This window comes from Osmerus mordax, chromosome 5 (assembly GCF_038355195.1).
Source record: "Osmerus mordax isolate fOsmMor3 chromosome 5, fOsmMor3.pri, whole genome shotgun sequence".
Taxonomy (NCBI): domain Eukaryota; kingdom Metazoa; phylum Chordata; class Actinopteri; order Osmeriformes; family Osmeridae; genus Osmerus; species Osmerus mordax.
In genome coordinates, this window is record NC_090054.1 from 11796657 (window position 1) to 11813113 (window position 16457).

Here is a 16457-nt window from a genome sequence, read left to right on the forward strand (position 1 = left end):
TCCTAAGTACTGTACAGTGCAGCATCAACTCTGCATGAATTCAGCATCAATATATCACTGCATGACTATGAGCCAATCAATGTGCCAGGCTTTCAAATTCTGCGTGGACGTCAATAAACATATACTATTTATGCCTTTAGCAGCTGCTTTTCTCTTTGCACTTTTATGTACAGTACCTGAAGCCATGAGTTAGCACTGAGACCTTTGTTTTTCTTTGATACATTTAAATTATATAGGGGTTTCCAGCTACACGACTGCTAAAAAACAATCAGACTAAAATCAAAGGAACAAAACAATAAATACTCTTTTTTTAATATATATGCTGTTTTGGACTAAGCTTGTTTTTCTTTCAACCATAACGCTGTACAAGCCCCTCTACTCAACATCTTTTCAACCTATCCAAGCTCTTCAACAATGCAAAGTGGTCTTTCCCTTCAAGACCACTCGCATGAAAACGAACCCGAACCGACAACTCTCAGCCTTCCACGCTTGAGCTTGTGAAACGTCAAGCAGCCTCACGCCATCACCCCCGCACCCCCCCCCCCACACACCCCTCCATGACACTGGTCCCTGACGGCCATTTTGTGTTTGTCTCTTGTTGTTCTAAAGGAGCTGGATGTTCAAGGGGTTGGTCATAGCCTGCTAATTGAGGCCATCCAGCCCCAGCTCTCTCCAGGTGTCTCCACCATCACCATTGGGCCCATCTACCCAGGTGTCTGATCCAATCTGTTCCCTCCCATTCACCTGTCGCTCTGTCTCAATTCGGTGGACTCATTCTCACTGGCGAAAACCCAAGAGATCACCTTCGGCCAGAACGTCCACCGGTTTTCACTCTGTAGCCACGACTTGGCATCCAAACGAAAGAAATGTTCCGGTTGAAAACAAGAATAGGCCATTCTAGACAGAGCCACCCTGAGAAGTACAAGTCGTGATTAAAACATCAATTTTAATCTCACTGTCGTTATCTCTCTGTCGCTTTCTCTCTTGTTCTCTCAGAGGTTGTGGAGAAAACACCGGCCCCAGCCCCAGTGGAGATCCTTCCCTCCAATGCTGGACAGGACATCGCTCCTACCCAGTTTGAAGGTACGGTCCTATTCTGTTCTATTCTTCCCCCATGACATTTGTAAACAGTTTAGTTGACTGGTGAATGCACAGCTGACAGGTCCATAATAGAATTGTCCTTGGTGAATTCTTGACCCCAACAGCCCCTCCACTCCTACACACACACACACACACACACACACACACACACACACACACACACACACACACACACACACACACACACACACACACACACACACACACACACACAATGTCCTTCCTGATTATGTAAAAAGCATGAATGAACAGTGTCATGTAGGTAGGGACAGATGATTTATAAATAAACACACACACACACACACACACACACACGCTTATCTCTGACTTGTACTTTCACCCATTGATGTTTATTTAAGTTGAACCCTGCATTTGAATTCTTGGAAGGTCGAAAGAGCGATTTGACATGGACTGGGAACATGGCACTTTCTGTCTCCTGACTTCCTGTCTTTGTTCCTGGGGTAGTTTTCTCTTCCTTTGTGGAGTTATTTTAGTCTCCCCTTTATAGGATTCCTACAGTGCCTTTTGGAGACTATACAGTAGCAACATCTACTAGTGTCTGGACAGAGGGAAATCTTGATGTAAATAGACCAACAACAACATCATTATGGGTTCAAATCACTCCAATAAAATCCGTCGACCATCTCTGCATTGCAGATTTGGAATCTGTTTTGTTTTGATGGAGACGCCCGTTTTAGAAGTTGTTGCCATGGTTCTTAAAGTAGGGTACTGGACGGGGTAGGGCCCCACTGATTGGGACTGTCTCTAGGCAACCGTTTCTTTGACACCCACCTGTTTAGTTTTTTATTTATTTTCAGACCCTGGGTGATGAAGCAAGGGGACTTTTGGTTGAGAGAGAAAGAAAGAGTAAGAGAGAGAGAGAGAGAGAGAAAAAGAGGGAAAGAGAGAGAGAGAAAGAGAGAGAGAAAGACAGAGGGGGGGGAGAGAGGGAGAGAGAGGGAGGGGTCGAGAGAACCAGATGGGAAGACACAGAGTCCTGTCCAACGATGCAGAGAGAGGGAGTGAATGAAACTCGCCGAGATTCCGAGCCAGTACGCAGAGTAGGGCTGAAAGAAGCGAGCGGGATGCCAAGCCCCACAAAAACTTGACTTGGTCCAATCAGAGAACCGCAAGGATATTTTGGTGTGAGTAGGCGGATATCCAAACCCCTAGACCTCTCTCTCTCTCGCTCTCTCTCTCTCGCACATGGTGTTTTTTTAAACGTCCTGGTGTCCCTGGAAGGTGACACCATATTAAGAGGCCACAGAAATGTTATGAGGCCAACTGATGACAGACACTCTGTACACAGGGCTGCATAATTGCCTCTCTTTAGGCCTCGCTCTTTTTTACCGTCCGTCACCCTCACCGTGATTGGAACGTCCCATATGTTTTGGTGCTTACGAGTCACTGCCAGGGCCAACATTTCATTTTAAAACATGTAGTATACATTACAGCGTAACGTATATTTGTTTTGTTTGAAAGGGTTTCTTTAAGAGGGGTGATTGGTTTGACTGACAGGATGGGATGGGAACTCAAGTTAATTTTTTGTTTGTTTTTACTCAGATGCTTGGTGAGACAGTTTGAGAAGTTAAAAGAGCTCATACTATTTTAGATATGATACTTTATCTTGTTTCAGTCCACCACACTGTTACGCGCTGCAGTGTAGAAGCCCGATCATTCCCAACAGCATACTTCAGGGAGACATAATGTATAGTTAATGTTCTCTTGAGCTTGCTGACATTTTGACTACCATTCTCGCAGTGACTGTAATTCGTCAGTAATATATTCATTATGTCTTTTGATATAATGCCATGTGCTCTGACTTTGCCAGCTAATCTTTCACAGGTCCTTCAATACCTTCTCAACTTTCTTTTCACTTCCACTAGAGTTCTAAAATGACCCAAATGTTATAGCTGGACATTTCACAGTTGAGAATCTTTCATAGCGGTCCCTTTGACTTAACTTGATACCGTTCTGAATAGTCTGGCATTCTCCGAAAAGGTTGCCACCCTGTCGGAAAAACGGTAATGTTTGGATGTCTAGAGACATTTCAGTAACTGACCTCTATTATAACAAAGAGTGCTGTTGACGTCCATTCAAAACAGTGTTATCATATAAGGCATGTATTTAAGCCCTCACAGTCAGCAGAAAAGGATTTTGACGAGACCAATGGCAGGCAAGGGAGAGTCTGAAAGACATTCTTCCATTAATGTTGAAACTGCATTCATTCACCTTTCATCATTTCAGTGACCTCTGATACTGTAGTTGACTTGATGCTTACGGAGACAGCATAGTTAGTTAGGGTCTCTGTCATTGAGTTTGACTGAGGAACACCTTCGTTTTTCATTTCCTGCCAAAAAACCTGCCAGGTTTGGAAACACCCCCAAAAATAGGGTGATTATGTTGAAAGTGAAAGATGCTATTGTCTTGTGGATTCGAGTGATTGCTGTGCTATTATCATCTCTCTCTCTCTCTCTCTCTCCCTCTCTCTCTCTCTCTCTCCCTCTCTCTCTCTCTCTTTCTCTCTCTCTCTCTCTCTCTCTCTCTCTCTGTCTCTCTCTGCCTCTCTCTGTCTCTGTCTCTCTGTCTTTCTCTTTCTCTCTCCGTCATCCCTCACCCTTTCTTCCCTCCACATTCTGTTCCTTCCCTCTCTTTCAGAGGTGAACGAGTGCCAGGTGAACCCTCACATCTGTGGCCAGGGCCTCTGCTACAACACAGCAGAGGGCTACACCTGCATCTGTAACCATGGCTACCAGCTGGATGACACTCAGACCACCTGTGTAGGTGAGGAGGTCAAAGGTCAAAAATGGGATACTATACAACTTAGCCTGGTCGAAACCCTTTGTTTTTTTTGTTTTTTTACACCATTTGAAATCTCACCTGTTCCCTTGTAAATGTTGTGTTAGCAGCTTTGTGTTACTGTGCTGTGTGTTACTTGAGCTGTCTGACCTATGTTCCAGATGTTGATGAGTGTGAGGAGAGCCCGCTGCTGTGCTCCAATGGCCACTGTGAGAACACCCCGGGCCACTTCCTGTGTGTTTGTCAAAGTGGCTTCATGCTTGACGAGGAGGAAACCAGCTGTGTTGGTAAACGCATTACACACACACACACATACACGTAAACACACACGGTTTGTCCACACTCAGACACACATACTTTTCTCCTTCCTCTCCCTCTCTCCTTCTCCATCCTACCTCTCTCCCTCCATCTCACCACTTCTCTCCCCCTCCCCTCCCCACACTAGGATGTGTGTGTATATATACCGGCCACTCTGTGATTAGGTGGTTTCTGGTGTTTCTCCTTCTCTCAATGACACTAAATTAGGTTTGTGGGTACCAAGGGTCTGGTGGATCATTGGACCTGCAATGAAAATGACTTTGAAATGAAATATGGAAGATCATATTTCATGACTGTTCATGAGGGATTCATATATGAATATGAGTAATATCTATTATTAACATTAGTAGAGAAACAGACTGCTTCTTTCATAAGTACACAGGATATCCAGGGAGTGTCTTTGTCAAGAAAATACTGTCAAAACAGACTGTTATAAACTCTTCACATCCGGCTTCTCTTGTATCCATTTTGGAAAGCATTTGGACACAAAAAATAAACTGTAGACCGCTATCAGCCACTATAAACTCCTAAGTAAAGCTCTGGTCTGTTGTGATTTCCTGGCTACCAGTCTTGGTACTTTAGGTTATATGTGTATCACACCATTCAACAGACCGATTAGACTCCATACTTCCTTCCTGGTTGCCTTACCCTTTTGAGAGTGTCTCACAGGAAGTCCCACCCTTAAGAGAAAGCTTCTATCACCTGAGTGGACTTAGTTTCACTTGTTGGGGGTTCAGTTGACCAAAAACGTGACTAATTGCTGGTGCCACATTTGTGTTCTGCAATTAACTCTCTTGTTCACTTGTTCTTGTTTTCCGTTTCACCCTCTGTCCCATCTCCTCCCTCCACACCCCCCTCTGCCGCCCCTTCTCACAGATGTGGACGAGTGTGTGGACCCTAATATTTGTCCTGACGACAGCATCTGCATCAACAAGTTGGGCTACCACATCTGTCACCTGTGTGACCGGGGCTACAGGATGAGCTCTGCTGGACAGTGTGAAGGTACAGTGGACGGTGGCCCTCTGGCAAGACGATCAAATGGAGTTGGCTAATGAGAGTAATCTGTGTCTAATGTTGACTTTCTAATGATGTTCTCTGTTTCTCTCTCTCTCTTGGTTTGTCTCTCTCCCTCTCTCTCTCTACCTGTAGACATAGATGAGTGTGCTGACAGCGATTCGTGTCCGTCCGGAATTTGTATCAACCTCGACGGCTCGTTTGAGTGTGAAGACTGTCCAGCTGGCTCCCAGGGCCAGGGGGGTCAGTGTGTCGGTATGTAGGGTTCTGTATATTCTGTATGTGCAGTCGACCTGCCTGTATGCGTTCCTACTGTTAGGGTAGACTGATCTGCATACTGTTGGCCTGAGTTACACCGTTTTCTCCGAAACTCAGAGCAGCAGTATAGGTCCTGTGTGTCTGTATCTCACAGTCCAAATCGACACTGGAGGCAGGGCAAATAGGAGGACTTCTCTTTGTTCAGCGTATTTAGTATGATGAAATGATCAAATTAGCATTTCTGAGCAAGATGACTCGACACAGTACTTGGAGCAATATGGCTTTATAGCCTACAACATGACTGCAACTCTGCAACACTGCTGCCAGAAGGTACCATTTGTTAGATAAAGAAGATTGAGAAAGGAGAGGGAAATGGATACAACAGAGATAATAGACTCTCAAACGCGGTCAGTACCGCATTCTCTTGCCATATGCAATTGGATTATTCAAAGAATGCATAAAGAACCAATGTTCTCAATTTTCTCACCGTAAGGCCTGTAAAATACAGTATGCCATCAATATTGTTATAGCCACCTAGAGTTATGTGGGCAGGTTTTATTCCAGCAAAATGCACAGATCATATTCATAATTACATCCCAACTGAATTTGTATTCCTTACTCCTCTGTTTAACATCAACCATCAGCATGCACACAGCACTCCAGGAAACAGATGCTGTATATAAAATGTAGCCATTACATTTTTTCCATATGCCACCAAATGCACCGCAATTTTTCTGGGGGTAGGGTGTTTCTGCTCAAACCATACGTGAGTCACACACCCCTGACAGAATGTGTAGCTAGCTCAATCTGACATGTGGGCCACAGTAAATTACACACACACACACACACACACACACACACACACACACACACACACACACACACACACACACACACACACACACACATACACTAACCCAGCCAAGCCACAGTGGTGTGGGTATGCACAGCGGTAGCTATAGGAAATAATTAAGCCAAAAGCATTAATATATGCTTTAACCAGGACTGTGGATGTCTGAAACCGACAGCCTAACTTAGAGACATAGAAGTTTTCAAATCAAAACCTCTGTGTCTATTTATGATGACGGCTTGCTGGTTTGTTTCTGTAACAGGTTTTCGATATGCCATGTGGTTGTCTGTAGCCTACAGTAGATCCTGTTTAAAATGTAACTGACATACACTGTACACTAACACAACTTGATTGGGCTGCTGCTGTAAGTATGTTTTCATCGTTGTCTCTGAACAATCCTGAGAAAAAACAGGAACCGTGCAGTGGGCTTGGACTCAAGATCCCGATTCCCCCCCTCATTCTTTTCCAATGCTCTGCTTCTCTGCAGATATAGACGAGTGTCTGGACCCATCCGCGTGTGCCAACGGGATGTGCTCCAACTTGAAGGGTTACTTTGTCTGCTCGTGTGACGAGGGCTTCACGCTCAGCGCAGACGGCCAGTCGTGCGAAGGTACAGTTGCGTTTAAATTTACATTTAGTCATTTAGCAGACGCTCTTATCCAGAGCGACTTACAGTAAGTACAGGGACATTCCCCCCGAGGCAAGTAGGGTGAAGTGCCTTGCCCAAGGACACAACGTCATTTGGCAGAGCCGGGGATCGAACCAGCAACCTTCTGATTACTAGCCCGATTCCCTCACCGCTCAGCCACCTGACTCGAGCGTTCTGTTGACGCTTGTACGGTGCAGCAGCTGGGTCTTTTCTTTGTTTAGCAAAAGCTCTGGAGAGTGCAGATTGAAATATCCGGGACACTTTGGACACTACGGGTGATGTCACCGTTCTCTGAGGCTTTTCCATCTTTTAAATCTCTCTTTTTTTAGTCCAGATGACCGGCTGCTAAATAACTCTGAACCTAATAGCTGCAAATAGCTAGTGCAGTAAAAAATTTAACGGCTACCTCATAATCACTCATTTGTTTGGGCACTGTTTGCATATGTGACATAATTAATGACTCTCTTTCCCCGAGTGCTTCTCTGTACTATAGTGAGGCAATTTTTGGGCCAAATGTTGTCTTTTATGCCAGCCACAAGAGGTGTCTACATTCAGATGGATGCCTTAGTGCACATATATAAATCATTCAGAAATCACCCAACAGGGGTGGGGCTTTCAGGACTACAGCGCCCACGGAAAAGCTTTTGCCATGAATAAATGATGGAATCTCAATATTTACCTCAAGGCTGCACGTGAGAAAATATGAGACATTTGGGGCCTGCCACTCATGTTGCTCTGGTGTATCAATATTTCGTCAGGGTATCCTGGTAGGCTACATCAACCTTTGTTTACCTGCTCTTTCTTCCCTTCTGGTGTTACTGAAGCCAGAGGAATTCTCTCTCAAATCATTCAGATCTCTCTCTGAATCGTGCAAAATATATCATGCCCTTTATATTATGGTATGGTTTGGAGGTATAGTAGACCAGGCTACAGATACTGTGAAATATTGACGCTATGTTCTGTACATCCTGTTCATACTGTACATGTATCACGAGTTAAGCGTTTCCAGGATTGGGCATGTTAACATTGTTTTCCTCTAGTCTCTGTCTATTTAAAACTAGTCCATTGTAAATACGCTCCTGCCTCAGTTTAGCAGCACCAGCCCCTTTACTTGATATCATGTGGGCTGAAAGCTCAGAGCAGCCATTTTGACAGTCTGTTCTCCGTGACGGTGTTATCTGTTGTTTTGTTCCAGATGTGGATGAGTGCCAGGATGTGCTGTTGTGTACCAGGGGGCACTGCCAGAACACCGAAGGCTCCTTCCTCTGCAGCTGTGAGCCTGGATTTGTGGTCTCTTTGGCTGGGGACCAGTGTGTTGGTATGAAACGAAGGAACCCGGACCCATAGATAACCCAGTCTTAATTAAACTGAAGTGTTTGAGGACGCTAGGATGAGGGTGGTATGGTACTGCTGCAATGATGGCAAAAGAGCCATTTAACGCTATCAAATTTATTTTCCGCCTTAAGTTAAATAATGAATAATACTACTTTTACATTTCCCCTGGAGATTTCAATTAATTCATTACTTTCTCTTTCCATTGGAATTTTTATTGCTGTCAGATGTTACGGTTTGTTGTTGATACACATCTTAAAAATATGCATGCAATGTATCTCTGTTTTATGACTCCCACAAAACCCCATGGAAGATATCTGCTTTAATTAAAATCTTGAATTAGACTACAGGTTTTAACAGCAGCTATGCTCATATCCTCTATTGGCCCATAAAGTCTTTGGTCACGGGGTGTGTGCTCTCGTGGTCTATATGTGCATGTGTGTGTATGCGGCGTGTCTGTGTGTGTGAGTGGACTGCATGCAAGTATTTCCTTCGCTTGACAGATGTCATTGTGGTTGCAGATGTGGATGAGTGTGTAGATGGTCCCTGTGAGAGTGTGGGCCAGTGTGTCAACACCCTGGGTTCCTACCAGTGCAGCTGCCCTCAGGGTTTCCATCAGGTCAATGGCACCATATGCCAAGGTATGGACCTCAGTCTTTCTCGTGCCCAAACCACACACTCAAAGATAAACACGCCTTAGGGAAAGGCTCCCCAATTTGTTTTTGACAAACTAAAACCACGCTTTAGAATTTATTTTGTTAATTGTAACCAGGTGTAGCCACCAACAGCACATATAGTAATTCAAACAAGACATACCTAAACCATAGATAAAACAAAATATACCAATACAAACCAATGTTATACCAATATAAACATGTATTTGCTGTTTATAAACAGTATGTGTACTTATGATATTATAATACACTAACTTACACTTACTCCCAAACACATGCATATACACTAACATGTAAATCTCTGGAAGGAAGCTGAGATGATTCCATGTGTTTATGTGCATGTATCTGTTTCAATGCTTCTCTCTCTCTCTCTCTCTCTCTCTCTCTCTCTCTCTCTCTCTCTCTCTCTCTCTCTCTCTCTCTCTCTCTCTCTCTCTCTCTCTCTGTCTCTCCTCCTTTCCTCTCCTCTTCTTTCTCATGGTGAATGAGCCTGTGCACTGGTTGTCCCCCCCACAGACATAGATGAGTGTCTGGACGACCCAGACCTGTGTCTCCCCTACGGCCAGTGCCTCAACGTCGACGGCTCCTTCCACTGCCTCTGCCAGAGCGGCTTTGCCGCCGTCACCGACAAACACACCTGCGAAGGTACGGTCCAGTGACCCTGCTCCGGAAGGACAGGGTTGGAATCCCCTGTTAAAAGCTGATCGTTCTCAGCATATTCTAACCCCCCCCCCCCGCACATGCTCTCAACCTGAGTCACTCACACGCGTGCACGCACCGCATAACTACAACCAGATCTCCCTCACAGGGGAGTGTGGATTGATAGTGGTCACACGTTCTCTGCCTGGTTGTCTCCAGTTGGGCTGATGTTTATCTGACGTTTGGAGCAGGCTGCTCGGATGTAAGACCTCTGACTCCTGCAGCTCGTTTGGCTCGACCGTGGAGCCGTGTTTGGGTCTCGGCTCTCCCTCCTTCCTCCTTGAAGGGGACTGGCTTTCATTTCTTTCACATATGCTGTTGCTGTTTTTCCACCGTGGGCCCTCATGCCAGGAGTCTTACTCTGGTGCCAGAGTTGTTTTAAATGCCCTTTCCTGATGTAAAAAAACAAAAAAACAAAGAAAAGAGAAAGTAAAAGAAAGAGAGAAGGAAGCCTTTGAGATAGCTGTCTAGACAAGGAGGGATATTTGCCGCCGCACACTCTTCCTCTTGATTTATGCAGGAGCTCAGCGAGGCCCTGAGTGTGTGTGCAGGTGTGTGTCTTGTTTGGCTCTTTCTATGTGTGTAAAGTCCCATGTGAAGTCCTGTCTCTCGGTTGTGTACCGCACCAACATCTGCGGGATTTTACCTCTTGTTTCTTTTTTCCCTCCTTAATCTGCCACGTCCATTTTTTCACCGTAGATGGGATTTCCCTAATCCCTTTGAAGGGAAATAAGGGGAGGAGGGGAGCAGGACGCCCCTATTACAGTATGCAGGCGTCTCGTTGTACAAGCCTATAAGGAAGACCCTGCTATCCTTCAGGATAGGAGTGCAGATGGCTTTCACAGGTGGCTCATCTCTGAGAGGAACGTCACAATTCCAATTAGCTAAACCCTGCAAACACGGTCCTCCCTTGGAGAGGGTTGGCAGGTAAAGGAACAGTCTGTACAGTACACTTGGTGGGAGTCCTTTTGTCTCCCTCCTGCCGGTATCAACTCGTTTTGGGCCTCAGCATGGTTTGCCCTCTGAGTACTTACTGGTTGTCTGGATCCCCCCTTTGATCCTGAGAAGTGACGCCTGGTGAACCAGTTGTAGGACAGGAGACCCCTTTTAAAACACCCATGTGTTTCCCCATCTGTCACACGTACACAAACACAGCCACGCACACCCGTACAAACGATGTTCACAGAGAGGGAGAGAGAGGGAGAGAGAGGGAGAGAGGGAGGGACAGAGATTGAGAGGGAGAGGGAGAGGGAGAGGGAGAGGGAGAGGAAGGGGAGAGGGAGAGGGAGAGGGAGAGGGAGAGGGAGAGGGAGAGGGAGGGGGAGAGGGAGAGGGAGAGGGAGGGGGAGAGGGAGAGGGAGAGGGAGAGGGAGAGGGAGAGGGAGGGGGAGGGGGAGAGGGAGAGGGAGAGGGAGAGGGAGAGGGAGAGAGGAAGACATGTACTCCCCCTTGTTTTTCTTGGACCACCCGGACCACATTTGAGGACCAGACAGCGACTGAGTCTTGGACTTACATCAAAGCCCAGAGGTCTAAGCCCTTGTTCCCAGCAAGACTGCGGCTGGGGCTCGAGTACTGTCCGGTCCCCAGGGGGCTCCTGGCACTGACTGCCTGTCACAGTCAATGGATAGCCAAGGCCCCTTATAGGGCCCCAACGTTTTTTGTTGAGTTTTTTGGAAATACCACTTAAGTTGGATGCGTGTGTTGGTGTGCGCGTGTGTGTGCTTTTATGTGTGCACGTGTTTCTCTTCACAAGACGTGGATGAGTGCCTGGAGGGCACCAGGTGTGTGGGCGGCTCCTGTGAGAACGTCCAGGGCTCCTACAGATGCCAGTGTGACGGAGGCTACCGCCTGCAGCCCCACACTCACACATGCCAGGGTAACCAACAATCTGTCATATCCGTCCCGCAAACGCAAAATATGCAGTCAGTCCATATGTCCGTGCGGCAGATGAGAAGTAGATGGTACGATCATTAAAATGATGGACCACCATTTAATTATGCAGTAATAAAAGACCAAAAAGTACCACGAGGCTATTCAAAGAGAACATTACTGTCCTGATTTAAGCTGATAGATTTCAGGACATGATAGTTTAATGCTGGAAAGCATATTTTCACTGCCGGGAACCCCACGTGCAGTCCACGAGCCACTGTTATAATCTGATCTCCCAGATGTTGACGAGTGTTTGGAGCTGGGTCGGAGCATCTGCGGGGCCTGGTTCTGTGAGAACACGGAGGGCTCTTATAGGTGCGTGGTGGACTGCCCGCCCGGGCACAGCCGCACCACTGAGGGCATCTGTGTGGGTGAGTCTCTGGGGCAGCCAGCCGCACCCACAGGTCCTCTTCTGCTTCTCCGAACGCCTTTCAAAAGCTCAACTGCCCTGCACTGTTGTTTGCTTTTTTTCACCACTGTGTGCTTCAGTGTTCCGTTCTTCCTTCGATCCCTTCACATCAAAAAGACCTTCTTTTCTTCTATATCCACCCAAGTCCAGTCATTTCATTCTCTTCAGTGGCTTGGCTTCCCACCAGGTGTGGTAACATGTTCCTCCGTCGTGTTGTCTCGGCTGTTCAGGCAGCTCTTTCAAACCTACAGTATGCTTCAACAGTACTAACCTGCTCCCACTACAGTGCGAGCTACTGGATGTCTCATTTTAGCACCCGCTAACTTACATCTGCTGCGTGGCAGCATCGCATCTGCTGTGTCGGCTCGGTGGAGTTCCAAAGGTTTGTTGAAGCCATTAAGTGTTCCGTTTACAACACGGAGTGATTTGTTTAGTTTGCGCCTGACTTGTTTGGTCTGCAGCCCCGCTGCAGCGTTCCTCCTTTTGTGTGAGTGTTTGAGCTTCCAGCCTTGACGAGCCTTGATTCTGCCACTTCTCTTCGTGTGTCTGGCAGTCCTGTCTATCGCTGCCTTTGGCTCACTAGGCTGCCCTGTGGTCTCTGATGTGCTTCTCTGTTCTGGCATATCTTTGCCTCCAGAAAACTCCTGTGAGAACAAAGTTAATCAAAGTATTCGCACAGATAGGAGCTAGCACCGTGGCTTCTAACCTACCTTCCAGCTTCTTTGCAGCTCAGTTGATGGGGGGGGGGGGCTGTTTTCTACCTTGATGTCTATTGCCTACAGTATCCTGCGTAGTCCATCTACCACTTTCAAGGCCCGAAAACACACACCTCAACTGAACGTTGTCCAACTTGATCCGTAGATATCGACGAGTGCTCGGACAACGAGACGGTGTGCGGCAGCAACGGCTTCTGTGAGAACACGGCGGGCTCCTTCCGCTGCCTGTGTGACCGTGGCTTCCAGGAGGCCCAGGAGGGACATGGCTGTGTGGGTGAGTCTGTAGGCTGGGGGCATGGGTACACTGGAGGTATGGGAGGATGGGGGTATAGAGTATTGGGTGTGGGTATGGGGTATAGAGTATTGGGTGGCGGTATGGGGTATAGAGTATTGGGTGGGGGTATGGGGTATAGAGTATTGGGTGGGGGTATGGGGGATAGAGTATTGGGTGGGGGTATGGGGTATAGAGTATCGGTTGGGGGTAAGAGGTATTGCGTTGAGTTATGATCTTGTTTTCTTGTAATAGTCTCAAGATTTAGGGTTGTGTTTTTAAGGTCCAGGTCATTTTTCATGTTAATGATCCCAGGTCGTTGTTTCTTAGAAGGAAGTTGTGAGAGATGCTTTTTGGCAGGCTGTCGAGAGCAATGGGACAAAGTACTCCTTTTTGTCGGATAAAACATCTGCTTGCCATCTTGACACCCCTCAAAAAGAGTTGCTATGACTAAATGACAGATCACCCACATTGTAGATTGGCTAGCCTGTCTGCCAGGGATGTCAGTGCTGCCTGCCTAAAATACAAGCATTAACCTTTAAATCCAGAAAATACATTGAATTTCTAAATGTTTTGCAGTTATCCATTAAGGTTCCAATAAAGCAGCAGGAGTATCATCATGTATGTTTTCATGAAATATATTTAGAAGTCTTGGCTCAGGAACTGCCCAATTTAAACCGACCATCTAGATATTTATTCTCAGTTCACTAAAAGGACATTGGTAAACGTCCATGTGTTGTGACGTGAGTTACCTTGAGGTATGCTGACAGGGTTCCTCTGCTACACTAAAAACACCCCGCCCTATCCATCCTTCCTGGATGGTAGTTTATCCCTCTGCAAAAAAAGACAGCAATGGCGTCACTGGAATTTTGATTGATGTGACCATTTATTTTCATTCCATTTTAAAGCGCACGGCGCGCGCTCTGCGATGTTTTAAACATATCCCCACCGTGTCGGCTGTGCTCCTCAGACCCTGGGATTGGAAAAAGCAGTGGAGCCTGGACCCCCCCCCCCCCCCACACACACACACACCCCTGAGATTAAAGTAATGGAGCTATAGGTTTGAATCTATACATCTATGATATGAGTGGTTCTTGTCACTTGGTCCATTTTGATGGGGAGTGGTTGTAGAGAGCATATTAATCATGTCGGTTTCACTCGTTCTTGAAAAGATCCGATGCTCAAACAAAGCTCTTTCATGAAATGAAAGATTTTTCTATTATAGGGGGTGAGATATCGACGTTGTCTGTCTGTTAGCTCTCATTTCCCCGCCAGGAATCAACAGGCAGAGATCTCTGTCAGAAAGAGCACCTCCCTAACATGTCAGCCCAGACCACTCAGAAACAATGGACTGATATCTTCCTCAGCCAAGCCAACAGACTCACTCAGAGAAATGAAGTGTTGCTTCCATCAATTCAACTCAGGTTCCAGTTGCTGCTTGTTGTGTTTGGAGGTGTATAGCGTAGTGTATAGTGTCAGTTGTGTGTGTGTTTGTTTGGTTGTTTAGGACGCTATAATCAGAGCGAGAGAGAGCCTGTTTGAGTATGGTAGCTGGTTTGTCTTGTGTTTTGAACTGGGCCCATGCAACTCCCATCTCTTCCAATTTCCTCCTGCAGGAAGGCTTGTCAGAGCTGAGAATGTGGGGTGCAGACACTCCCTACTGAAGCTGATAGAACACTTCCTTGAGCCAGACGTTCCCCCTGACCTGTACACACACACACACACACACACACAGAGTACAAATTTGAACACACTCACGCACAGTGTCTCTCTCTCTCCCTCGCTTGCCGTCTCTTTCTTCAACACTTACACGCTTTTCCCATCTGTACTGTACCTTGGCCAGTGCTGCTGGGTCCCGCCCAGCCTTGTACAGCCAGCTGCCTCCCATCCCCTGCCAGCCCATCACTCTACTGTGGCTAGCACAGATGGTCCACCCCCCAAACAAACCTCCCCGGAAGTATTTCACCGCAAACAATCTCCCCCCTTCCCCCTCCTCCACAGACGCACCCCTGAGCACCTCGCTGCTTGTTAGCAAGTTCTTTATTTCTTTCCCGATAAAGTGCCGCTCTGGAGTGGCTGTGTCTTGTCTCGCTGCCTTTATCTCTTCCTCCTCTGAAGTCTGCCGCGGTGAGTCGAACAGAGATCCTGAGTGAACTCCGAAAGCAAAACGGTTTCTCTCTTTCTCTCTCTCTCTCTCGCCAGTTTTTTTTATGTTCACGGATCAGAATGTAAGTATCTGATAAGAGGACGTCACAGCAACACACAAAGTCTGGAGGGAGACTGAAATAGTGGAGTTGGTCGTGGGGCGTTGCAGAAGGTCAGGGGGTTATGTATGCGTGTGTACCTGGACCTGTTTACGAGCTTCCTGATCCATGCCAGGGCAGGCAGAGATGTATGTGGCTGGACGAAGGCAGTCATTATGAAGAGAACGCCAAGCCATCTGTGCTCTGGATCACACAATGATACAGTCTCCCTGGCTCCGGCTCTGGCTTATTTCTACCCAGTCGCATACTGTACCAAATGAACAACAATAAAGTGGACCGCTCAGGAAACGATGTGTCTGCAGATAGAGGACGAGAGAGAAAGAGGGTGTGTGTGTGTGTACTGTAACGTGTGCGAGAGAGCACAGCCACACAGGTCATTCAGGTTAAATCATTCTCCAAACACCTCTCTCTTTCTCTCTCTCTCTCTCTCTCTCTCTCTCTCTCTCTCTCTCTCTCTCTCTCTCTCTCTCGTGTGTGTGCTCTACAGCAACTCAACATTTGACTTGTTCAACACACAAAGGGTTTTTTATTGACTGAGCCACAGGGAGAGCCAAATCCCACTGTAAAAACCCCAGAGTAAGAATCGAATCCACAGACCCCGAACCGAACGTCCTTCAATTGCACAACACAGTGGTCCAGCTCTGCTTAAGATGAAATACCCCGAAATATCTCTTAATAACCACTTTTTCCTCGGCTCGCGTCTGTCTTTTCCATTGTGATCCTGGACCGGCCTGCTCCCTCTCTCCCTTTTTAGTGCTCTCCGAACGCAACGCACCCACTCTCCTCCTCCCTGCACACTCCTTAACACTTTCTAGCTCATTGACAAACTGGCCCGCACCCATCCAGAGAAAACCGGGATGGAGTGTGTGGAGAATGTAAAGTGGTTCGGAGGACGCCGGGGCCCACACACCGTTGTAGCTCAACGTGACGCTCTTCAGTGTTGGAGAATATTTTATACTGGGGCAGGACGAAAATGGACCTTCAAATTGCCTGTATTTAGTCTTTTCGTCAATCAGAGGGACAAACATCACCATAGTCACTACCGATACACAATAACATTTTGCTCAGCAAACTCCAGTCATGCAGCGTAGGTTAACAATAGAAACCCACAAACACGCCTCTATCAGACATTAAACTGCATGCTTCACGTAAGTGGGAAATGGGATGAAGTAAG

At 46.8% G+C, this 16457-nt stretch overlaps 1 protein-coding gene across 1 annotated transcript in view; it reads left to right on the forward strand.

Moving 5' to 3' along the window:
- Nucleotides 1–16457, forward strand: part of ltbp1 (latent transforming growth factor beta binding protein 1) — a 76814-nt gene that overhangs the window by 49895 nt on the left and 10462 nt on the right. The window contains 13 exon segments of the mRNA XM_067235987.1: nt 610–712; nt 997–1083; nt 3760–3885; nt 4062–4187; nt 5095–5220; nt 5368–5487; nt 6828–6950; nt 8185–8307; nt 8843–8962; nt 9512–9640; nt 11448–11570; nt 11863–11994; nt 12894–13022. Coding sequence (XP_067092088.1) covers nt 610–712; nt 997–1083; nt 3760–3885; nt 4062–4187; nt 5095–5220; nt 5368–5487; nt 6828–6950; nt 8185–8307; nt 8843–8962; nt 9512–9640; nt 11448–11570; nt 11863–11994; nt 12894–13022 — 1567 coding nt within the window.